Source organism: Mustela lutreola, chromosome 1, assembly GCF_030435805.1.
Source record: "Mustela lutreola isolate mMusLut2 chromosome 1, mMusLut2.pri, whole genome shotgun sequence".
Classification (NCBI taxonomy): domain Eukaryota; kingdom Metazoa; phylum Chordata; class Mammalia; order Carnivora; family Mustelidae; genus Mustela; species Mustela lutreola.
The window spans coordinates 287,941,410-287,966,069 of NC_081290.1; the positions used below are offsets into that span (position 1 = coordinate 287,941,410).

General features: G+C 65.2%; 1 protein-coding gene across 6 annotated transcripts in view; it reads right to left on the minus strand.

Moving 5' to 3' along the window:
- Positions 1-16,206: 16,206 nt before the first annotated feature.
- Positions 16,207-24,660, minus strand: part of KCNQ1 (potassium voltage-gated channel subfamily Q member 1) — a 308,703-nt gene continuing 300,249 nt past the window's right edge. For all 6 annotated transcript variants that reach the window (XM_059150971.1, XM_059150927.1, XM_059150937.1 and 3 more), the window contains one exon: positions 16,207-17,370. In XM_059150971.1, coding sequence (XP_059006954.1) covers positions 17,146-17,370 — 225 coding nt within the window. In that variant the 3' untranslated portion in view covers positions 16,207-17,145. The remainder of the gene's footprint in view (positions 17,371-24,660) is intronic.

Below are 24,660 nucleotides of genomic sequence, written 5' to 3' on the forward strand. Positions count from 1 at the left end.
CCTCCACCAAGCTCTAAGAGCCTGGTCTCAGGTGCTCCCGCCCCCCCGGGAAGTGGGAACAGTGTCTCCCCGGACCAAGCGCTGGCTCTGTTGGAACCTCGAGCCCTCCCCACCCCACAGGAGCTAGAAGGAGGCTGCACTTGGGGATGTCTGGTTACCCAGGCCCAGGGGGAGCCAGGCTGGGCCGAACACACCCTAGGTCTTCCGGAGGGAGATGACAGAGTGAGTGAGTCGGTGGTGGGGGGGTGTCGCGGAGTGGGGATAATCGGGAAGGAACAACCTCCTGATTTCTTTACCAAGAAAATAGCTTCTGGCCATGAGCCTCATTCTTGGAGGAAGGAAAAGAGAAGGCACATTTGAGAGAGAGAGAGAGAGAGAGAGAGAGAAATCTTGCTCTGTTTTCCATGCAATGCAATTATGTCCCAGCTTTTTCCCCTTGTTATTCTTTTAAGCCAAATGTCTGAATAAAAGGATTATTCCCCTGCCCCCCCAGGACCATGGGGGCCACTGCTGGCGAGATTAACCGCCCCCATGGCTTCCGCATTTCTTCTATGAAAGTAAGTGAGGTCAGCTGCCATTCTTTGTCACAGCATATATATTTGAAAATTTAAATATTTGAATCAAAGGAAAAAGGGGGATTTGCATTTCTGCCCAACACGACAAGCGCGTCGCGAATACCGCACAATGGAAACGTTTCACTTGGAATGAATTGTCCCCTCGCCGGAGGGTTCTGCAGAAAGACCGGCCGCCGGCCCCTTCCCTTTTGTTTCTCCCGCTTTTGTTTTGTGTTGGTGTTTTTCTGTCCTCTTAGCCACTCCAATCCAGGACGGTGTTTTCTGAAACTTGGTGGCTGACTTTGGTTTGGAGGACATAAAGAAACACGGAGAAACTCCCCAGAAACGTTCACATCAGAGGCCTCTCTGGCACAAAAGCAAAATTTAATTGAACATGTGCGGGGGTGGGGGGGAGATATGGGGACTCCCAGTGCTGCTAGAATGGGCTAATCAGCTGACTCCAGCTGGACTGAATGCGGCTGCTAATGAAGACCCCGGTGGGTGGGAGGGAGGCCCAGCCCTGAGCCGAGCGTGGCCCTCCAGCCGGGCCCTGATTCTCCAGGGCACCGAACCTCGCAGCCAGCCACCCAGACAGACCCAAATTCCCACTGGCCCCGATTAGCATTAGGGACACACAGCCCTTGGCTCTGCACATGGCTTTTGTGTCTCGGTCTTGGGAAATGGCATTTTGGGGAACTCCCCGGTTTCAGGATGTGTCCCTGGGTGCTGAGGTGATGCTTCTACAGGAGGCCAGCTGGGAGGCGGCTTCCTGAATCAGAAAAGGTCTGGAAGCTTGGGTGTGGGTGGGGTTTCTGTGGGAGGCCTGGGATGTGGTCCCTTTGTCTGCCCTGGCTGCGTGGGTCTGGACATGGGTCCGCCCTCCCCCTGTCTAGCTGTGGTTGGGTGGACACTGGGTACGGCAGTCTCCTGGGGCTACTGTGACACAGTCCCACACACCAGTGGCTCACAGAGCAGAATCTGCTGTCCCCTGGTCCTGGAGGCTGGAAGTCTGAGGCGGAGGGGCTGGTGGGGCCGGGTCCCAAGGCCTCTCTCCTCGTGTGTGGACGGCCGTGCTCTCCCTGTGTACTTCTGTGCGTGTCTGTGTCCTGATCCCCTCTTCTGGTAAGGACCCCAGTCACACTGGCTTAGGGACACCCCACGACCCCATTTTACCTTAATTTCCTCTTTAAAGGCCCTCTCACTAAATGAGGTCACATTCTGACATACTGCGTATTAGGACCCCAGGTGGGAATTCTGGGGGCACACAGTTCTGTGTGTAACACTGGGCTTCCGTCTTGGGCCTCCTGCCCGGAGACCCGGGGCGCCCAATGGTGTGCTGCCCCCTCCAGGCCTCCGGCAGGCAGCCTAGATCGTTCGGGAGTTGGGGCTGGGGTGGGCTCGGTGATTGGGATTCATGACCAAAGCCGTCTCCAGAACCTCTCACATTTCAGAGAGGCCTAGGCGGCCACTGGGGACTATCCCCTCCTTTTGGGGGCACCCCCTGGACTGGACATGCTCCTTGAGGTTGCCGTCTCCCTCGCCCGGCCCTCCACACGCACTGAGCACGGGCCAGCGCCCCTGCAGGCCTCCTCCTCCGTCTCTTGGGCCCGGTTCTGAATTCCTCTCCTTTCTTCTGTTATATTCGTGGGTTTTCTTCTCTTTTCCCAAATCCACCCCCGGCCCCGAATTCCTGAAGCCAAATAAAAGCCCGGTGGGGGCTGAGACATGACGGAGCATTCACCGCTCTCCGAGGCGACCTGGGGCTGGAGCCTCGGCGTTGACCCCCTTCTCACCTGGGGAACCGTGTGGCTGTGTGACCCGCGCTGGGTGTTTTGACCTCTCTGAGCCTTGGCTAGCCTGCTGCATGGCCCGCGAACGCCAGCCTGTCTCACGGGCAGAGTGAGAAGGACCTCATGAAGACGGCTGAAAAAACACCCCCGGCCTTTAAACAAACGTCATGTAACTGTAAAATAGTAATGACAACAGCAATATGCTTTGGGCCTGCCCTCTGCTGGGACCCAGGACAGGCCCAAGTGGGGTTCGGCCCGCAGTGGGCCTGTCCTGGAGTCCCTCCGAAAGGCTTTAGTCACTGGGGGGCCGGCAGGACTCGGGGGGTCCTGTCGCCGGACTCCCATGCAGGGCTGGGGTCCCCCCACTGGTGGGGGCAGCTCGTAGCCTAGTGCTTTTTATTTTTGTAATTTCTAAAATGAAAATAATCCTGTGTTTTCCCTGATTGTAAAAATATAGGCTCGTTGTAAAAAACCAAAACAACAAAACAAAAACAAACACAACCAAAAGCAAACAAGACAGAAGCACCGAGATGTATGAAGAAGAAAGTGGAAGCTCCTTCAGACCGGTTCTCCTCCTAGAGAGCGAGCCGGATGGCGGTCTGGGGCTTGATCCAAGTTAGGGACGCACACTCTTCAGGTGGAGGGTTCTATTTTAGTGTATCTTGTAGAAGCTTTAGAGTAAACATATGTACAGACACGTATGTTATTTTCATTTCAAAATATTTAAGCACGATGAGAGGGTTAAGAGACCCGTAATGCGAGGGTGGTAAACAGAGGAGCCGATGAACGTTCCGGAGAAAGTCTTCCCTGTGACTATACGAGATCGGGGAGGCTGGCCTCCGTCTTAGCCAGTGAGGAGAGGCCTGGGTGGGCTCCGGTTCCAGGCGTGGGGGGACGCTGCTGTCACAAGGTGGCCGCAGGAACAGGGGGAGACGCCGGGGCTCCAGAGAAAGTCACCGGAGTGAAGACTGGGCCACCGCAGCCGCGCGTGCCGGAGGTCAGTGCGCTGGCCGGGCCGCAGGTCCCAGGATACCATGCGGGGCGGGGGACCTCCGTGGCCTGGGGGAGGAGGGAAGTGTCCGGTTCATGATGTGCCTGCGGGGGGCCAGGACCACACCGTGTTTGTCTCGAAGGGTCTATAAGTCCCGTTCGAACTGTTTCCTGGAAAGAGATGAAGGGTGAAGGCCGAGGAGAGCACCTGGGATTTCCGCACTGATAGGAAACGCTTTCCACCCCACGGCCATGGAAACCTCCACGGTGCCTCCAGGCGGCGCATTTCCCACCATCCGCCCCTGCCCACGCTCATCCCGGCGCTGGCACGGACTCTCCGCCGGCAGGAGAGGTGCCAAGGGTCGGCAAGCCTCCAGCCCCAGGCTGAGGGTCAGCAGGAGCGCTCGTAATGTCCCCCAGAGGGCCAGGCCGTGCGGGACACTAGCCGCCCCTTGGTGAAGGTACTGGGCGGCTGCCCTGAGGAGTCAGGTGAGGGAGGGGCTCTGGGGGCTGTTTGGGAAGAGCACCCCCCGGAGAGGTCCGGAGGGGTCTGGGACAAGGTGCAGGTGGGGTTAGGGTTCAGCGGCCAGGGGGTGTCAAGGCTAGGCTGGCGGAGGCCGGGGGCTTCGGACCTGGCCGGCGGGTCATCCCTTGGCCTGAGCAGGTTACAAAAACACAACAGAAAATTAGAGGACCCAAGGGTCTCTTTTCTTTCTAATGGTGGCTCCAGCCTGAGTTACGTGGCAGGAGGATTTGCTGGCCGGGAAGCCGACCGTCCTCGTGTCCCCGGCCGGTGGTCAGCCACGTCCGTCCCTCACCCACCAACACATCGGCTTTCTGAGTCTCAGCGGGGATGCTGAAAGTTCACCACCGTCCCCCGCTCGCTCATTCTCTCCTTCATTTGTTCATTCTGTGCAGACACTGTCCCAAGGCCGGGCGCTCCTGTCCTGCTGCCCACTGCAGAGTCAGGCCAGAGCCAGCTGCCGGTTCCGGGGTGGCGTGTCCAAAGGCACCCTGGGGCCAGAGGCCTCAGCTCTTGCTAGGGCCGGAGATAGTGCAGGAGGCCACTCTGAGGTCGTGAGCCCATGGCTCGCCTCATTTCTGGGTCCCGGGGGAGGGGCATCTGTCACCTTCCAGTCGCTTCCAGCTGTCCCAGGACCCTGGCTCCAGTTAAGAGTCCCCGAGCCTGCCCGGACTCACCAGGCGGCCCCCAGGTGCAGCCCGCGGGCCAGGGCCCTGGAGCCGGGAGCGAGGGCCCCGGGGCAGGGGTCCCGTGGCCACCCCGCCCGCCCCTCCCCCGCGCCCGCAGCCCCCACCGCCCCGCGCGTCTGTTTGGAGAAGAAAGCGGACCAATTTGTTTTCATTCAGAATCACTTAAGATCCCATTTTGGAGAAATGAAAAGAGAAAAGCGCGCTTCCCGCGCCTGGCCCGCTGGGTGCCCGCTCGTGCCCGGCGGCGCGCTGGGGGGCGCCCCTCCCCCTCGCCCCCGCCCCCTCTCCCCTCCGCGCGTCTCCCGCCGCCCCCAACCCGGGCTGTGGCTCCGGGCCCCAGGGCAGCCGGCCTGCAGGCCCCCGGCGGCCAGGCCGAGCTCATCTGCATGAAGCCCACACTCGCGGCCCATCTGCAAAGGCGCAATTAAACGCGGGGGGCGGGGGGCGCCCGAAATTAGCATTTCCGCGGCCATCTGGCGCGAGGAGCGGGCGCGGCCGGACAAAGGGCGCCGGGCTAGGGGAGAGGCGAGTGTGCCGCGGCATTGACCTGCAAATGAGGCTTTGTCAGCGCATTAAAGCTGGCCGGACCCCCGACCCCGCTCCCGCCCCCGCCGCCCGGCCCGCGGCCCCTCGCGGCCCAGGACCTAGCCTGGCACCGGGAGGCTTAGGGCGGCCCGCGCAGCCGAGCGCCCCCCACGACCGGCCGGGTCCGACCGCGGCCGGAGGCAGAGCCCCTGTCTGCGTCCTGGTCCCTGGGGGCGACATTGCCTCCGGCTGGGCTGCTCCAGCCATGCTGGTGGATCCCGGGGAGTCCTGGCAGGTGGGCTGGGGCGGGGTGGGGGGCAGGTGTGGGAGAGTCTGCCCGCCGAGATGGTAAAACCTGGACCCCGGCCACCCGCACCACAAGTGTTCCGTATTTCCCCCATGGTATTTAACACGCCCAGTCTTTGAAACCTTCAGGCGATCCAAGTCAGGGCCATCTTTGGCAACTTTTGGCGACTGTGTCTCGGCCTGGTGACCAGGGCTCCAGCGCCAGGCTAGGGCTAATGATCTCCATGCTCTTTCCTTCCTTGCCCTGGGCCAAGGCCTCAAGAACTCAAGAGTGTGCGTGCAAGTGGGTGCCCAAGGGTTGTGGTGAGACTCGGAGAGGCCTCAGCGGCACAAGGAAGCAGCAGAGGGGCCCACGGTGCCAGAGGCGGGAGGCAGAAGCCTGGGTCACTGGTGCCCCTCCAAGTCCCCTGTGCTTTTGATGGTATGTCTCAGACCCCTTGGCCGTACTCAAGGTCTAGGGGTGGTGTGAGACACAGGACGGTGTGTGCCTGTCCCTGGGCCTCAGTTTCCCCAGATGGACAAAGGGGGTGGGTGATGTCCGTCCTGTCCTGTCCTCTTTCCCTTCAGCACCAGCTCCCGGTGTGTGGAGGGACCCCCTGGCCCAGCCTGAGGGGACCTGAGGCCAAGGGAGGGGACAGGGACGGTTGTCCCTCCTGGGGTCAGCGGAGTGGGGCTGGGGCCTGGGCTCCGGGGTAGGGTGTATGGGGAAGGTGCTAGAGTGACAGGGAGGGGCCCGGTCGTGAGGCTGTGTGTGCTAGACAGAGTCATGGTTTTGGGGGACCCTCAGTAGCAGTGGCCAGGATGTCTGAGACCTCAGCGCTCAGACGTGGTCTTCTCCAGGGTTCCCTTCCCGGCGCTAATCCTGTCAGAAGGAGCAAGCTAAGAGCTGAGCAGTCAGTAACATTCCAGCGAAAATTTGTCTTCCAGCTCATTTTCTGGGAAACTGGGGTCCAGGGACCAGTGCGTAAGAGCATCTTGGATGGGAGAGCTCGGTCTGGGAGGCGTGGCCGTGCCCGAGCTCCCTGCCCTGCAGCCCCTCATCCAGCTGTGGCGGGGGTGGGGGGGTGGGGGGTGGTGTTCCGGGTTCACCCACTGGTCATGTGACTGAGTGACCCTCGGCCGTGTCAGCGGACCACGAGCCATGGGGGACTTGGGCTGGGCACTTCTCCACCTGGCCTTCCGTTTTTGCCGAGTACCTGGGTTAGAGCGACCCTCTCTTGCCGTTATCCCAGGGGTGCTGGGAGGGATGGTGTCGGGGGGTGGTGACGCCTGGCACTCAGGTCTCCCTCGGGAGCTGGAACCTTCATCAGACGAGGTTACGTGTGTGAGCTGTCCGGAACGGCAAAGTCAAGTCCGCTGCGGCGACGATGAGGAAAGGGAGCCCCCTCCATCCTGGGTCTGTGCTGGGGGCCGGGCGCAGGGTCGCTGGTCCTCCAGGATCTCTGGGGCTGTGCCCTGGAGCACATAAGGTGCAGAGAATTTCAGAAACCTGCCTTCAAATTCTCCGGATGTAGGACGTGGATAAGGAGGGCTTTGGGGGTGGGTCGGCCTGTGGGGGGAGAACCGGGGGCTCCCAAGGGACTGTACATAGCCGGTGTGTGGAGAGGGGGCTGGAAGAGGGTGTGGCTGGACGGCAGGTGCATGTGTGTCCCCTCTCTCCGTGGTTCCCGATGGGCCCCTCCCATCCCCCAGGGGCAGGTCAGAAGCCAAGGGCACTGTGGGCTCTGAGAGGAAGCCGGCCCGTTCCGTTAGCCCTTCAGAAAGGCTTCATGCTTGGGCCAGGGTGACGGAGCAGGAGCTTGCTAAGTGGAGAAAGGGAGCAGGGCTGATACGGAGGGAAGTGGCAGCGGGGGTGGCAGCCGGGGTCGCCTGGAAGGAGCCGGGCAGCTGCTGGAGGGTGGGGTGGGAGCCTGGGGGCTGGGCCTGGAGACCAGCCTCCTCTGCCCCCGGTTTCCACTCTCTGCTGGCTGCGGTGGGCTGAGCCGATATTCATGCCTGCTAGCTACAGGACGCTCTTTTCAGTGTGGCCAGCGGGGCAGAAGAGCGGAGTGACAGGCAGCTCGTGGCCCAGCCTTGGGAGAGCAGGACCGTCTCTGCGCCAAGTCCTGGCCGGGGCCGGATGTGGGAGAGGGAACCGGGGTCCACCTGGAGGGTGTGCCCAGCATGGGCCCCCGCGGTGGAACCCGGGTGCCCCTATCTGCGGAGTGGCCTGGCTGCCGAGGCGTACAGGACGACACGGGAGCCCCAGGGGCCTGAGCCCACCTCCCTCTCCCTGCTCTGTCCAGCCCTCTCTTCCTGCCCGGCCCACGCATGGCCAGTCGGACAGAAGACACGGCTGCTGGAGACCCTTAGGCAGAGCTCTGCTGGAAGAGTGGGGGTTCGGCTCGGCCTGGGGCTGGGGTCCGTGAGGTTGCAGGCCACCCCTGAATGTGGAGGCTGGGGGCGGGGAGAAGGCACGAGAGACAGGCTGGCCCCAGGTCACTGGGGGCCTCTGCTGTAGGGTGGGGGCAGGAGTGGGACCCTCCTCTCCTCGCCCATTCCCCTGCCTCCTGGACCCCCCTGTGGCTGGCGTGCTTGTAAGAGGGGTGCACAGGTCTGTCTCCGCGGTGGGCGGCTGGCTTCCGCGGACCTCACCCTCTGGAGGCTGCTCGCACCGACCCCTCCACCCCCTCGCCTCCCATCGTGGCTGCCGCGGCCGCTATCCCCCAGGCCACCTCTTCCAGGGCTCCTTCACAGGGGACCCTGGGGCAGGGGGAGGGGCGGGGCTGGGGAGCCAGACACACCCGCTACCCGGCTCTGCTCCTCACCTGTGTAGGCACCTGGGCAGGCAGGTCCCTCGTCCCTAAAATGGGGGCAGCAGGTCCTGCCTGATGTGTCGGGCCCCGGAGGGAAGACCATGTCTCCTGATGCTCAGCTTGGGGGGGTCCCTGGCTTCCCCCCGGGCTGCTGTTGGTGGGCCTCAAGGTGGGGCAGGGTCTCGCCTGCTTCTCCCCCACCTCCCACCCGTTGTGCGGCCCCCTGACAGGCCGTCTGAGCCGCTCCGGCTCCTGGGGGCCGATGCCCAGGCGAGGGAGGGCCCAGGTGGGGGAGGCGGCTGCCAGGTCAGGCCAGGCGGGCTCCAGCGCCGGCTGAGTGCTGCTCTGTCCAGCCCCTGCGCCTGCCGTCTGCCGCTGGGGTTCGGTTTCCGGGAGCCGGTGCGACGCAGGTGGGCTGCGAGACCGGTGACCTCGAAGCCTGGAGCCCGAGCGCCTCTGAGCCCGAGGGAGGTGGCGGGGGTCAACCAGGAGGCCTTTCCCCGGGGCAGCGGGCGTGCAGGCAGGGGGAAGCAGTCCGCCCGCATCCTCCGGCCTCGCGGGTGGCTGGCAGGGAGGGAGGCAGCCGGGGCGGGGGTGCCAGGCCTTGGCAGGGGCTGGAGGGGGGCTGGGCCAGCGGGCGTCGGTAACCGAAGCCTTTGGGACGCATGTGGGGTTTGGTGGAGCATTTCGGGGCGTGGCTCCGCACGCTTCCTCTGGGGGCTGCTGGCGGGGGTGGGGGGAGACGGGCAGGGCTGGGGGAGAGGAGCGCGCGGTGGACACCTGCTGGCCTCTGGCCCCCCGCAGCCACTCAGCTTCTGTAGGAGGTGAGGGCTGGCACGGCCCTTCCTGCTTGCTTTATGGGAGGCAGGGATACTCCGAAGAGGCAGAGGATGGGGCTGGGGGGCGCCTGACCTCCGGGCTCTTGCTGGGGCAGAGACCAGAAGTCCCAGGCAGCTGGGTCAGGGGACTGTGGCTGCTCTCAGACCCTGAGAGGAGCTGTGGCCACTCCCTGGGAGGCTGTGGGCCGCTCTCCCCATGGGGTGACCTGGGGCAGAGCCAGGGGGCCCCGCTCTGGGAGAACCATGGTGGCCCCTGTCGTGGGGGTGTCCCCAGCGGGGCCTTCAGGGGCCACGGGCTTAGAAGCCAGTGGATGCCCATTGGCGGGGGTGCTGACGTGGTGCCAGCACGTGGACGATGGAAAGTGAGCGTCTGCTCCTTGGCCTCCTGGGAGGAAGGGGTGGGTGTGTGAGGGGGCAGGGGTGTTTGAGAGCCCACAGTGGAGTGCGTGTGCGTCTGCACCTTGACAGAGGGTCAAAGGGAAAAGCGTGGGCTCTGACGGACCCCAACCGACGGGGCCTCGGGGGCCGCGGGGAGAAGTCAGCAAACAGCACTCGGGACGCCCCGACCGCGTGGCCTTACCGCGTGGCTTACCGAGTGGCGCAACCACGGGGGGTAGGACATGGTCTCACCTACGTCTGACGGACGGGGACACAGAGGTGCAGAGGGCTGTGTCCTGGCCTGAGTCCCCAGGCCTCGGAAGCTCTCGGCCCGTTTCCTCAACGTCAGACGGCTGCACGGGCCTCAGTTTCCTTTTCTGTAAGAGGTGGCTCTCAGGCTGGGTCTCCCAGGAGGGGCTGCTCGGGATGGCCCGGTGCCCGCAGAGGAGCGGGGCCGTTAGGGTTGGGCGCTGAGCCGTGGGTGGGGCCGGAGCCGCCGGGCGCTGCGCGGGGCCGGCCAGTCAAGTGGAAGGGCCCCGCTGGTTGCCGGCCGCTTTCTTTTCCTCTCCAAAGGCCTTTTGACGAAGCGGATTTGATTAAGACCTTTTGAAATTACTTAATGACATTACCCACCATCCCGACAACCCCCTTTAGAAAGCCTTTCTCGAGGGGCCTCCTGCCTCCCATTCCAGGACGGGCCCTTCTCCCGGGCGATGCTGTGGTCCCCGGGGCCTGCCCAGGCCTCAGCCCATCGGCGGTCAGGGCCTCTGCATCTCCTCCCGCTCAAGTGCCTGGGGCAGCCCTACCCCAGGCCCGGCCTCTCCCAGCACGAGCCTCCTCTCCCTGGGCCAGCAGATCCATCTCCGACCTGTCACCTCCATTGTCCTTGGCCGAGGGGCTGCGGCCCCGCCTTCTCGGGAGTGGGCCAGGAGCTCCCTGTGTGCGGGTCCTCTAGTCCCGGTGGGGGTGTGCCGGCCCGGGGCAGAGGCTGGCAGGGAGTGTCCTGAGGCAGAGGCCGGCAGGGGTGTCCCGGGAGTCGCTCCTGGAGGCTTTTGATGCCAGGGCGTTGCGGCCTCGCTGCAGGGGCTGCAGATCCCCGTGACCCCTGGGTGGGCCTCCCCAGACCATTCCAGAGACAGAACAGTGAGGCTCTGGGCATGGCCGCAGTCCAGGTGCTGCCAGCAGCTTCGCAGTTCCACGTCGAGACTTACTCCTGGACTGCAGGATCTGCAGTCCGTAGACCCGCTCCTCCCGGAGCTCAGGGAGCTAGCTCTCCCTCCCAGGCAAGAGGCTACCGGGCCTTCCCTTCCACTTGGCATCCTGCTGGGACTCCGTGAGGCTGGGGAGGCCACGACCCCCTGAAGCTAACAGACAGCCCGGGCTCTGCCCGAGGATGCACGGCGAGAGCGCAGCTGGGCCAGGACGGGCACAAGAGGGCCGGCGGCTCTAGCTCCGGTTTTCTGCATCCCCACTGCCGTGCCCCACATCACTGTGAAGACGGTTCCTGTAACCACATATGTGTGTTTAGCAGGTGGCGCTGAGGAGGGATACGGCCAAAAAACAACCAGAATAAATTCAGTGGGGTTTGGTAGCTTGAATCAGCTGTCAGGCCTGTAACAGTTTCTTGAGCCTTGCAGGGTGGTGGGGGGTGCGGGGATGTTCTTACGTGCAGGAGCAATGGCAGCTTCATTGGAACCAGTGGGCATGCCTTGATGGATGCCCTGGCCCTTAGCTGTATGTCCCAGCTTGCCGGTCCACATGGACCTGCGGAGCTGTGTTCAAACCACCTGGTAATTCCCCTGCATCTTTTCCTCGGACCTAGACTCTCTGGCTTTGTGATCTGGCTCGAGAAAGCCAGCTCCCGTTTCGGCTAGTCCGTCCCTCCCTGCCCTCCAGCTTCTCCGCCTGGCAACAGACTTCTCTGCTGCTGCAAGTCCCTGGGGCTTTTCCAGTGCAAATTCATACACATAAGTGTAGCTCAGGCCAGCTCTGCCCTGGGCCTTGGTTTCCCACTCTGCACCAGGGAGGGAGGACCCATGTGCCTCAGGGTTTCTCTGCTTCTCTGCTCTGTGTCCAATCTGTGCACCCCACGAACACCCCCTGGGACCCCCTCACCATGTGTTTTGCCACTTCCTACCCACTTCCTGGGGCCGTGGGCTGGACAGGGAGGTGGGGCCGCCGGCATTATTGACCCTGGCAGCCGGGTCTCCTGCTTTGATGTTGCTCACAAACATCACAGGCTTCCTACAGGCTAGAAACTGGGGGGAATTTCGCCGAGAGGGTGCAGAGGCTGGGCTGGAGACAGGAGGTGGGGAGGGGGTCCGAGTCATGGGCAGATGGATGTCCCTGTGGTGTCCAAGCGACATGCTTTCAACTCCATTCTGACCCCTGCCCCCCTGCAACCTGAGTCTGCGGGAAGCTGCAGGAGCTAAGACCCCAACAGACACCAGGACAGACTTGTCACTTCTCAGGCTGTGGGACCCCTGCTCAGACATGTGTGAACCCTAAGCCTGTCAGGTGAGGGCTGAGAGGGTGGAGCTCTGCCTCTGCGGGGGGCCTCTGGGGCCGAGGCTCGGAGAGGAATGGAGGGAGTCTGAGGTCCACCCTGCGGCGAGCTCCCCTGCCACCTCCTGCCTTGCTAAGGTGCTTGGAGTGCTGGGGACTACGGGAGGCTGGGGCAGCAGGGGGCCTGCTCAGGAGGACCAGAGGACAGAATCAGGCCCGGGACGTAAGGAGGGACCTGCTGAGAGAGAAGGATCCGGGGCTCAGAGTGGACCCCCACCCCCTGCCACATGGCTGTCACCTGAGGTCTGGGTCGTGGAGGGCAGTACCCTGACCTCAGAGGCCTTGGGACGGGGCCCCCGGTCTGTCGATGGAGAAGATCCTTTCTCCGGACCATGTCTCTGGCTGGTGTGGACAGCCCCCGGCCCACCCTCCGCCCAGGCCTGGTTTACTGGAGCTGGAGGTGACTCCCCCTGCAGCAGGAGGACGGACAGCAGCTGACCCGGTGAAGTCGGAGGTCGCCTGCCTGGGGGCTCCTGGGCTGCCCGCCTGCCGCGGTGCTCCGCTCCGCCATGGCTTGGGAAGGGCCCAGGTGGGGGCTGTCAGAGTCCAGAGGGCCCTAGCCCCGGGCTCTTGGCACTCAGAGAGCAGTGGAAAGCGGAGCTCTGTTTGTCCAGCTCCGTGGACAAGCATGCTCCAGGCCCAGCTGCCAGGGACCCCCAGGCTCGGGGGGCCGCAACGGTGAGGCCAGGGCCAAGAGGGGGCTGCCGCCCTTTCAGACCCCGGGGAGCCGCTGGGGTCCAGGGCTCAGAGGTGGTCCCAGGAGGAAACCAGGGTGTGGAGCAGGTAGGTTTCGGGTGAGCTGGGGAGGGCCCCCAAACCAGGGAGACTGGCTGGCTGCTGGGAGGACCCCATCCCTCCAGGTGACCCAGCAGACCCCCACAGGAGGACTCTGCTTGGGGCTGTGTGTGGGGCTGTCCCAGGAGGCCTGGGCGCGCCAGACTTGTGCCACCCCACCCCCACCCCGGCTGTCTCTCAGAACACCTGCCTGGTCTTGTCCTCAGGGCACCGGGTGGTGGACTCCCCTCCCCCACACATGCATCACAGGGCCCTGCCTGTGTCCGGGTGAGCCTGCAGCACCCTGGCCCTCTTCCCCGTGGTGCAGTAGCCCCTTTCCAGACCCTCATCTTATCCCTTCATTTAACTGGCCCTTCGGGAGGTCTGGCCTCCCCCTGTGGTCTGAGAGTCCCAGGGAAGCCTCTTGTCCACTGGCCTGCTGCTGGGCACAGCTCCTGATCCCGGCCCAGTGGGTGCCGCCCTGCCCATGGGCGGGTGGCTTGGGGCCCGACACAAGAAGAAGTGGGAGGTCGGCCTGGCCAGAGACTTGGGGGCTTCCGGTGGGAAATGCCAGGGCTGGGTGGGCAGGGCGGCGGCTCCCAGGGCCTCGAGGGGCAGCCTGGGTGCAGGGCTGGGACAGCCCGCTGGGGTGGAGGACAGCTTCCAGCGGGGGCCTGGCGTGCAAGGCGGGGGTCCAGGAAGCTGCTCTGAGGGCTTGTGTGGGCCGGGCAGGATGGGCGCATCTCCCATGCTGCTTGTCTGGCTGCCTTTATTGAGCACCTGCTGTGTGCCCGACCTGGGCCCGGAGCCTCTGGGTCTTCGCTCCGTCCGTGTCCCCCCCACGCCCCTTGGCGGGGCACGGCCACCCGTCCCATTTCAGAGGCGCGGCGGCAGGAGTGCGGGCCTGCCCTGTCTCCCTCTGCTCCCAGCCCCGGTCCAGAGACTGGGAGAGCCTCGGACACGGCGACGGAGCCCAGGGCCTGCCAGGTGCCTGCCTCCCGGGGGCACACGGTGGGGGAGGAGGTCTGCGGTGGAGGAGGGGGCGCTCCAGGAAGGGGGTGGCAGGACGGTCCCCGAGCCGTCCTCACCCTGTCACCCCAGCAGATGCTCCTAGCGCCCACTGGACATGAGCACCTCAGTGAGGGAGCCCAGTGTGGAGACAAAGGCCGGGTGCTGGGGACAAATACTCATGGACACTGTCAGCGGCGAGAGCCAGGCAGCCGCGCGAGGCCCACAAAGGGGCTGGGGGAGGGGGCGTGAACGGCCGGGCTGCACTTGCCACCGTTGCCCGGGCGACGGCCCTCTCCCGGAGAGGTCTGCTGGGCCATTGTCCGGGGCACACAGGACGTGTCATACACCAGATGGCCGTGTGCTGTCTAAGTCAGTTATCGGGGGACAGAGTGAAGGAATGCGGCCGGCACGGCGGGCCGGGGCGCCATCTGTTCCCGCAGACCGCGGGCACCGGGCGGGCACTGAGCGCCCGGCCGGCCTGGCCCAGCCTCCACCGCGGGCTTTAATTAGCTAATTCCATAATTGGGCTTTATTTCAGGTAAATTGCATTTCACACCCGAGAGGGCCGCAATGGGCCGTCCAGGAGTGAGGCACTCGGGGACTTTGTGTGCAGTCGATAATACGGGAAACAAAGCCGGGCTGGGTGCAGGGGCCGTGCCCTGCCCAGATGGGCGGCCCCGCGCCGAGCGCATCGAGGGCTGGGGTGCCGGGGCGCCGCGGAGGGCCCTGCTCTCCCGCCAGCCGCTTCCTGGGGTTTCCACAAATATTTACCCAACAAGGAAACAACAGCTTTTGCCTTTCCAGTAATTGTTGCTCCCGCCCCTCCCCGGTGGGTGCGGCGGGGGAGGCCCCAGGCCCTGGCTGTCCCTCCTGCCCTCCCCCGCCCCGGCCAGTGCTGGTGGGTCCCGATACCCAGTGCCCACGGTGGGAGGCCTTGGGGAGCACCGACGCGGTGGGGCTCAGCAAAGTGGGACCCTCCCTTCCTCCTCCATAGGGAGCCTGGGTTGCCTGTCCTGACACGGGCCAGCTGGCTGCTTCCAGGGGTCTTGGGACAGCCCCGTCCTCTAGAGGTCAGCTGGCTCCAGCCCTCACGGCCTGCATTTGGGTGCAGACGGGCTCCGGAAGGAGAGCAGGAGGGCAAACTGTCCTGGAGGAGGGTGTGTGCAGTGGGCTTGCCCACTCCGCCCCGCTGATCATGCCCGCATCTGTGAGCTGAAGGGGGGCACTCGGCTGGGGGGCGGGGTGGGGGGCACCCAGGGGGCAGGGCGAGGGCGGGCTGGCTCTCCCTGGCATGTGCCCCCAGGCTGCTCGAAGCTGGGCGGCCCCAAGGGAGCTCCCTGTTACCGCAGGGGACATCAGGGCCTAGAGGGGGTGGGGATGTCCGTGTGGGGGCTTCGGAGCCCAGACCACCCCCTGCATGTACACCTGGAGGGGCCCGTCTGTGCTCCTCGATAGTCCCAGAGGCTGGGCCTGCGCACACGCCCCCGCCCTGGTAGAGCTCCTGGGTCCTTGGTCAAGGAGCAGCCTGGCCTGGGAGAGGCAGACAGGCCAGAGTGTGTCCCCTGAGGTGGTTACCCCCCAGCACCCCTCAGGCCTGGTCCTGGCAAGGTGCCCGCCTTCCCCGGGGGCTGAGGAGCTGCCGGGAGACGGGCAGTGACCACATGTTCACTACGGCAGGTGGTCAGAGCTGCCTCAGGGGGAAGCCCCAGGACCGCAGGAGCCCTGAGCAGGAGGTATGCCCACCTGGGCCAGAGCCTTGGGCTGGATCCGTGGCCTCAGTGAGCTCTCTGAACCCTGACCCCTCCTCTGGGAAGTGAGTTCCTATTCAGCAGCTCCTGGACACTTGCCCCTAAGCAGGCCCTAAGGGTCCTGTCCACCAGGCAGGAAGGGAAGGTGGCGGGACCCGGGAGGAGGTGGGGGGGCGATGCCCACAGGTAGGCTGGCAGTGGAAGGCAGGGAGCCCTCCCGTTCACACCAAGCCCTGAGGCCCCACCTCCAATGCTTGGCTGGGGACAATGACCTCACCGGTCAGCCCTGTCCCCTCAAGGGGTCCCAAGGCCTGGAGGGGCTGCCGCTCGTGAGCCGCTTTCAGGAAGGGCTGACTGCCTGAGGAGCTGGGCCACAGACCAAAGTGACTCGGGTAGTGGTGAAGGGGTGAGGGCCGGAAGAGGCGCCCACAGGAGCAAAGGCTGCAGGGCAGGCCTTCGGTCCTGGCCGCGCTCTCTCCCTCTGCTCGGCTCTATGGACAGAGCTGGCCTCGGTGCAAGCTAGGGGCCAGGGCAGAGAGGGCCGGACCTCAAGGTGCTTCTGGGTCCCTGGGGCTCCGGCCTCCTCCCCTTCCCTGGGTCGGTGCAGATGGCAGCGTGGGCACTCGGCGAGGCGAAAGCTGGGGGTGTGTCTCCACGGGACAGGGCTGTCCCAAAGATGGTCCTCTCCCTCGAGAATCAAGACAAGTGCAGGCCCGAGACCAGCTCCGTGACTCCACGTTTATTAGGAAAAGCGCCACAATTAAGGGTCAAAATCACACCGTGAAACTCATTAAAACACAGATTCCAAATCACCACAAATTATTCTGATTTCTGTGAACTGAGATGCCCAGGAGGAGCCCCGTCTCGTGCAGGGACTGTGACGCCCCCTACGCCTGTCCCACGCTCAGCAGCCGGCCGGGGGGACGGGACAGTTCTGGTAGCCTTCTAGCTGCCCGGACCCGGTGGGGAGCTGCAGTGGGGGCTGTGCGCAGGGCAGGGGTCAGTGGGGGACAGTCCACCCCCACGGAGCACTACAGGCACCATGGCGGGCCGGCCCTCCTGCTGGAGGTGGTGGCCTCAGGGTCCCTCATAATCCTGGCTTCTGAGCCAGTCTCTGCAGGTGGAAAGCACGGCCCGGGCCTGGATCGCCGGCACCCTTGGTGTGGCACGGGCTGGGCCTGCCCTGCCCTGCCTGCCTCCTCCCTGGGTCCTGGGTTCGAGGCTGAGGGTGGGTGTCCACAGACCCTGTCCTGACTGCCCTCCGTCTCCTCCCAGGAGGCCCCCTGGGGCCTGCTCACACCTGTGCTTGGTCAGCCGTACATGCGGGGACCAAGCACCTAGGATGCCCGGCCCCCCGGGGTCGAGACTGAGCCCTGCCACTGTGTCCCAACTGCCATACGGATCCTGTGGGGGTCATGGTCTCGAAGCCGAGAGGAGGCCCCCAAACCCAGCCGAGGTCTAGTACCCGCTGGCTGGAAGGGGAGGCCTTGTGACTCCCCAGGCACAGCCTCTCAGGGCGGCGTGGCCCATGGGGGGTCTGAGGCCCGGGAGGGAGGGGCTGGTGACCTGGGGGGGCGCCCCTCCCAGGTGGGAGGTGGGCTGGGCCGAACTGGACTCCTCCGGCCCTGCCCTTGCAGGCCTGGGGTCCCAAGCCCCCGTCAGGACCCCTCATCGGGGCCCCCGCGGGGCACAGTCAGCTGCTCGTAGGTGGGGAGGGCGCCGCTGGGCAGGAAGAGCTCGGGGCTGAGGGAGCCGCAGGGGGGCGGCGCCTGGGCCCCACCCCCGCCGGGGGTCCGCTCGCCCGGCCGGCCGCCCTGGTGCAGGGAGAGGAGCTGGCGGAGCATGTCCGTGATGAGCACCAGCCTCTGGTCCAGCTGGGTCACCTGCGGAGACAGGAGCGGGTGAGGACGGGGCCGCCGGGTGCGCGTAATGCTGCTGGGTCTGCGCCCGCTGAGGGCTGGGGCCGGGGAGGTGACGGGGAGCCGGGCCCAGGGTCCCTGCCCACGGGAGCCGTGCACGGGCCTGTGTGTGTGCGGGGAACGATTGTGTGGGTGCGCGCGGCCCTGTGTGCGTGTGTGTGTCCGCGGAGAACCCCCCCACCACCGCAGGTGGAGCGCGTGATTCCTGCTGGGGTGGCCTCGAGGGTCGTAGGGTGGGGTCTGTCTCCCGCTGACCCCGCTGCCCCTCGCGGCAGCAGCACTGTCTTCCCAGGGAGCCAGAAATCCGGACCCATCCACCCATCCTCCAGAGGTCAGGCCGAGGAGGCCCTGTTTCTGGCCTTGTGGCCAGCCCCAATCTGAACACTGGGGCTGCCGATGGAGCAGATGGGGTCACCCTGTGGGACTGGAAGATGCAGGCGCAGCATGGGCTGGGGGGGAAGGGTGCCCGGGGGGAGGGGTGCGGGGCTGGGAGTGCGGGGCCTGAAGGCAGCCTGGGGCAGTGCAGGGCGTCCCGGGAGAACCCAGGGCAGGGGACTATCAAGCGAGGGGCCGCTGGGGCAGGGAGTGCGGAGACTGCGAGCTGCAGGCCTGCAGGGTCCGGAGCGAGGGTCGTTGTGTGCATCAGGGAACGAAGCAGGCCCTCTTGCAGCTGCCAAGGGCCTCTGGAGCACGGGACGGCCTCGGGACGGTGGGGGGGCGGTTCTCCCTGAGGGCTCTGCCCAGGGCCAGCCTGCTCCCTGGGACACCCCTGGGCCCACTGTCGGCTGCAGCGCCCCTTCCCCAGGACCACGCAGAGCTGGGGGCTGGCTGCACCGCCCGGGAAAAGCTGCTGGTGGGCCGAGTGGCCCTCAGCCCCATGAGGGCTGGAGGTCAGGAGCTGGGTCCCCAGGGCGGTGGGCTCCAGAGGTGGGTGTGGCCGCCACCAACCCTCCAGCCCACTGCAGATGTTGAGCTGCAGGGGAGGGGAGGGGAGAGGCTGGCAGGAACAAGACCCCGAGAAGCAGAGGAGTCCCTTATCCCGAGTCAGGCAGGGCAGGATGGGGGCCGGGAGGACCCCCTGTTCCAGCAGTCCTCCCCCTCTGCTGGCAGGGCTGTCTGGGAGGGGGGCCGTGCCCTGCCAGGCGACGCATCTCCCCAGCTTTGCAGGGCTGAGGCTGGTGCAGTCTCTGCTCCTTGCCGGTGGCCCTGGGTGTAAGAATTGCCTGTCTCAGGCCCCCTGGGAGAGCTGCTCATCTGAGGCCCCAGCACCCGGGCCCAAGGGACCTGATCCTCTGTTTTCCCAGATAAATCTGACGCGGGAGCCCAGGCCATCGAGAGAAGGGGTGTAGGACTTCTCTGGTCTGGCTCGGTGGGGGGCTGGGACCCCTCAGCTCTCCTAGCCCCCAAACTGAGAAATGCACCCCAAACCACAGACACAGACACAGACCCTGAGGCCCCAGGAGTAGAAGGGCCTTGTGCCTGGTCACCAGCTGGGACCCCTGGCTCTACCATTGCACCCCTGCAAGCCCCCCCTGCTGGGCTCCTGTGCTGGGAAGACACGTGTGTCAGGCGGGGAGGGGTCAGGGCAGCTGGTCGTGGGAGGGGGTGAGAGCGGGGTGGGGTGGGGTCCTAGCTAAGCTCAGAAGGCTGGGTGGACACAGTGAGCAAGGCCGGAGGGGGCATGGGGTGCGGGGACTTGGCCCTAAACCTCATCCCTCTTCCTGGCCCGAGACCCCCCTGGGAGGCCCCCGGGAGGTCGCCTGGGCTCCTCGGGCTCTGCACAGCAGTGACTCTGACGGAGGCCTGTGCAGGTGTGGCCGGGTGTCGTTCGACTGCGCCGGCCCTGCTGGGCGTCGGTCGGTTTGGCATTAATTAGAGCACGGAACACGTTACAGAAGAGCATTTGTGGTTTCATAAATTTTCACTCTATGGCACTGGAACATCTGTTGGGGCCCCCAGATGTGTAAGTGGGCACAGAAGCCTTTACAGGGTGTTCCCGGATAAAACGGAAACAGAAGTGTGGCTGGGCGCGGCGGAGGGACGGGCTCTCTGGTCCTGCCACGGCGCTGTCCGGAGGACTGTCCTGGGGCAGGCAGGGGTGTGGTGAACGTGGGTTGGGGGCCAGCCTTCCGGACCCCTCCCGGGCCGTCCCCCGTCCCTCCCAGAGCTAGGCCCCCTCCTAGAGCTTGGTGGTCACACTTAGTGCCAGCCCCGCCCCCCCAGGGCCGCCCTGGGCTCAGCTGCCGGCTCTGAGCACCCCGAGTGGGCCGTGCATGGACCCGCCCCGCAGCCCCCGACCCCCTCAGACACGCTTCTGCTCCCAGGACCCCCTCGGCAGCCCCTTGGCCAGGGTTTCCCTCTTTCCCTCAGGCCTGGGGGCTGAGGAGGGCCCCTGCCAGGGGGACAGGTGGGTTGCTCCTGCTTGGCCTTGGGACCCGCTCCGCCCCTTCTCAGAGAGATGACCCCCAAGGTGACCTTGTCCCCTCGCTTCTCCGCTTGAGCGCAGGGTGTTCCCCCCCATTCACACGTAGGTGGGACGCTCTGTGGCCAAACCCCAGTGGCCGAGAGGGGCATCCACCTGGCGGGTGCCCCGGGGATGGCAGCCCCATGCGCTGGGCCACGACGGTGCTCCCGGAGCCACAGGGCAGATCAGTTTTGGGGAACGCGGACCTCACGGTTCCTGGCAATCTGATAGAGACTAAAAGGACGGGCCGACAAAGGGCTCTTGTTCCCCGCCTCGACTCACCAGATTAATAACCACAGACGACACACGCGGGCCTCCGAGGAGAAAAAAGCAATTAGACTAACAGCTAGGGAGAGGGCCCCGGGCGGCCGGCGATCAAGCCCGAGGCAACGGGGCGCCTGTGTGATGTGGTTATGAATTTGTTTTCAAAAGAAAATCTTGAAAAAGAGTCTTTCAAGCGAGATTTTTATAGGACCTGCTCAGCCTTGATTCTGGCTTTCGACCTGCTGATGGCCCTGGCCGCTCCGGGGGGAGACGTGGATCGCTGGGGCTGGAGGGAGGCACCGGGGTCTCCTGGGTCCCTGCTGGCCGCAGTCCGGAGGTGGGGCGGAACCTCCTCCTGGGACACCCTAGAGCCCTCTGCAGGGTCCCTGAGCCCTCCTGTTTGCAGACTGTCCTGGGCCCGCTGGGCTGCAGGGAGTTGGGGGGCTTCTAGGAACAGGAGCACAGAGCCCTAGGTAGCAACACCGTGGCACGCACACCGGGGACACGCTGGTGACGCAGCCGTGATCACTGTGTGCGTCTGCTCGCTGGCTCTGCCCTCGCTTCACCCTCCCCTGCACTCCCCATCTCTCCTGCAGGGCCTGGCTCTGCCTGGCGCCCCTGCCCCTTTCACAGACACTGAAGGGCCGGGTTATGGGGGTGCCGTGGGGCTGCCGTCGGGATCCACCAGGTGGGTGATGTGGCCGAGTTCCGGCTGTGCCTCTGGTTGGTCGCTGGAGACACAGCTGGGGGCAGGTCTAGGAGGGGCTCATGGGAGGGGTCCCCGGGGCCATCTCTGGCCAGGCCAGGAGGGAGCCCTGTGCTGCAGAGCTCAGGACAGAAGCCCACCTCCCCTGTGCAGGGCCCCAAAGCCCCAGCCAGTCCTCAAAGTCTCGTGGTTGAGTGTGGGATCACCCCTCCAAACACAGAGTTCAGGAGAAGCCCCAGCTCAGGGCAGGTCATGGGGTCTCAGGAGTGAGCTGGCGTATAGGGGTGTGTGTGCCCATCCCGTGAAAGAGCCTGGCCACACCAAGGGGGAGTCTTGGGCTCTGCTGGACCCAGGGAGGGCTTGGTCTGAGAGGGGGGACCCCCACACTGGGCCGCGGGGCCGGTGAGCAGATTCCAAGAGGTGGTCCTGGCCCCTTACGCAGGACTTCCGAGTTGTCTGTCCCCATAGCCTGCCATGCTCGTGCCCCCCTCCTATGGGCATGGCCCCTGGCCTTCACTCTGAAAGCTGCTGCTGGGTCAGGGAGGGCAGTGGGGGTCAGAAGGACCTATGGCCTCTGCCCCCTGTGCCTGCCAGCCCATGTGGGTGACGCTGAGCACCCATGCCCACCGAGAGAAGCCACAAAGACGGAGCACTGGCTCCGTCTGAGTTCTGCCTGCCCAGAGCCCTCTCTGCTGACCATGACCACAGGGCACCCTTGTGTGACAGGTGTAGGCCGCTGTCCATGGGACCTCTGGGCCAGGCTCAGGTCAAGGACGGACCTAGGACCTGCCCATCAGCCCCAGGCTGAACTCAGACTATGAGAACACAGCCTCCTGCACCCCAGCTAGGTCCTCCCGCCTCTCTGGGCCCATCCTGTTCCTTCTGAAGTCTCTTCATCTCGGAAAAAGGCTCCAAATTCAGCATCCTGCTTGGTGCTCTGTCGGCAGAGCCTGGGGGACTCCTCCATGGCCCAGTCCAGACGAGGCAACCAAACTCTCTTGCTGGGATGGGTGCAGTAGCCCGCCAGCCAGCTTCCTTGCCTTCCCCAGCGTGCTTCTACAGGCCTTTCCAAATACATGATGGGTCACGCTGCTGTCCCGCTCATACCCTCCTGAGCAGTCATCCTATTGCCAGAAGACTGAGTCCCTGCGTGGTCCGCGGCGTGCCCCCCCCTCCCGCCCCCCGCCCTGAGTGGTCCGCGGCATGCCCCCAGCCCCCCGCCCTGCGTGGTCCGCGGCGTGCCCCCCCGCCCCCCGCCCTGCGTGGTCCGCGGCGTGCCCCCCCGCCCCCCGCCCTGCGTGGTCCGCGGCGTGCCCCCCCGCCCCCCGCCCTGCGTGGTCCGCGGCGTGCCCCCCCGCCCCCCGCCCTGCGTGGTCCGCGGCGTGCCCCCCCCCGCCTCCCGCCCTGCGTGGTCCGCCGCGTGCCCCCCCAGCCCCCCGCCCTGCGTGGTCCGCGGCGTGCCCCCCCAGCCCCCCGCCCTGCGTGGTCCGCGGCGTGCCCCCCTGCCTCCCGCCCTGCGTGGTCCGCCGCGTGCCCCCCCAGCCCCCCGCCCTGCGTGGTCCGCGGCGTGCCCCCCCCCCCGCCTCCCGCCCTGCGTGGTCCACGGCGTGCCCCCCCGCCCCCCGCCCTTAGCTCTCTGGCCTCCCTTCCTTCCTCCCTCTTGATTCGCTCCATTCCAGAGCGCTGGGCTGGTACACGTGGTGGCCTTTGTCCCTGTGGCTCCTGCCGCAGGCATCCGTCATCCCCCACCCCCCAGGGTCTCACCAGCGTCACCCACCTGAGGTCAACTCCTTCCCTTGCCACAGCCCACCGATCCCCCAAGAGCAGCCCGTATTTTCCCCAAGACCCTGGTGTGTGTGTGTCTCTCACTACAGTCGGGCTCCAGGGGCCCCGAGCCTCTGCCCTTCCTTGCCAGCACCTGGGGGCGGACAGAGCCAGTGCTTCCTTGCCCAGCAGCTGGACTCCAGAGGCCCCCAGGGAAGGGGAGGGGGTGCAGGGTGCCTGTCGGCCTGCCTGGGGCAAGCTGTCCTGGGATGTCCTGCCCAGCGGGCGGCCTGGCCGGCCTGGAGTGCGCATGTAGCCCGCGGTCCGCCCCTGGCGCTGGGCCTCTGACTCCTCAGGGCTTGGGAGCTCCCCTCCCCCACGGCAAGAAGCTGACAACAGCACCCATAAATCACCCTTTCGTTAGGGCTGGTGGGGCTGGACTGTCTTAGGGAGCTGGGTATGAGTGGGAATAGATCACAGCGCTTCATAACGTCCTAATTTACGGCAGGAGACGGTGTAATTGTGTTTATGACTTTGTTTTAGTGCTTTAGCTCTTGGAGAAAAACCAACCGTGTTTCTAGCGCCGGAGGATTTACTGCCAGTCCCAGGCCCGCGGCTCTGCTGGAGCTCTCCATCCCGCGACAGCCGCCGCGCACCCATCGCCGAGGGGGCGGCCACGGGACCGGGTGCGCATGCGTCGAGCCGCAGGGGGTGGAGGTGGGCCTGGGGCCCCTGTGGGTGGTTCTGGGGGTGTGCGAACCGGGAGGGCTGCGCACCACTAGGTTCGGATCCCAGCGGAGGAGGGCTCGGGCACCGGAGGGTCTGCCCAGGGTCCTGTCTGGGCCTGGTGACCTTGGCCAAGTCCCTTGGCCTCCCTGAACCTGTTTGCCCACGTGACCTGCAGGGATGCGGGTGGAGCCTCCTTAGCAGGTGGTCGCGAGGCTTGGAAGTACGCAGGAACCCTGGAAGCAGTGTCTGGCATTCACGGACCTCCCATGCAGTGTCCCATGGACGGTCCTCAGTGATTCCCGCAAGCACGTGTTCCATGGTGCCCATGTGTGGCGCAGACCACCGCCATGTGTGGGAACGGTGCTCGCGGGTATACACTGGCCTTTCTGGGCCATGGGAGACTGGTGCTGGAGAATGCATGAGCTGTCCTGGGTGTGATTTTACACAAGTCACCAACCACTAAATCATTCCCGGAGCTGCCAAGGGTGTGAGCCGGTCTACCAGGACCTCCAGGCCCCTGGGCCTTTGCATGTGCCATGCTGCTGGGACAGAGCAACTCAGAGGCTGAGCAGGAACCCCACCCCAAGCGAGGGGCTCTGTCGGGGGCCAATGTCTTCTAACAGGGATTTGTGGTCACCAATCCATGTCCTTCTGCCTGTCTCCCAGGGCCCTGCTTGGCCAAGTCCAGGCCAGGGTTGAGCCTCGGCACAGAGTGGGCAGCAAACATGGCAGCCACTTGTGTCTTGGCCCCGGGACTGGTGTCACAGTGGGGTTGATGACTTGGCACTTTGCTTAGATGAATCTTTCAGAGGCCACAGACCAAGGCCCCTGTCCTAGTGTCTGTCCCTTGCATGTCCGGCTATCTGGGCTATAGGGAGGAAGGAGGCCATGCTGTGGCAGGTGGACCGAGCCACTGCCAAGGTCAGCCGTGTCTCAGCTGGGTCCTCTGCAAAGCGTGACCAAATGGCTGAGGACCCAGTCAGTGCCACCTTATCCCAAGACACTTCCAGAGGCCTTCTACTGCCGACTGGCCCTCACTGACCACCCCTCAGGAGTGCAGGATGCTTCCCTCTAAGAGAGCACCATGACAGGGAGAAGGGCCTTCTACCAGCCCTGCAGACACCTGCCTGCCCAGGGGCTGCCTTGCAGATGCCTGGGTCTCAGGGAGCTCAGCACTGCCTTGGTTCAGGCCGACGGTGGCCCCGGGTCTCAGGATCATTGCACCTGTGTTCACCAGGCCAGCACAACCTGGCCCACGCTCGCACCCAGCCCTAGGACCTGCCTTTGCACAGACACCCCCAAGTCTCAGCCCTGGCTCTGTGCCCTC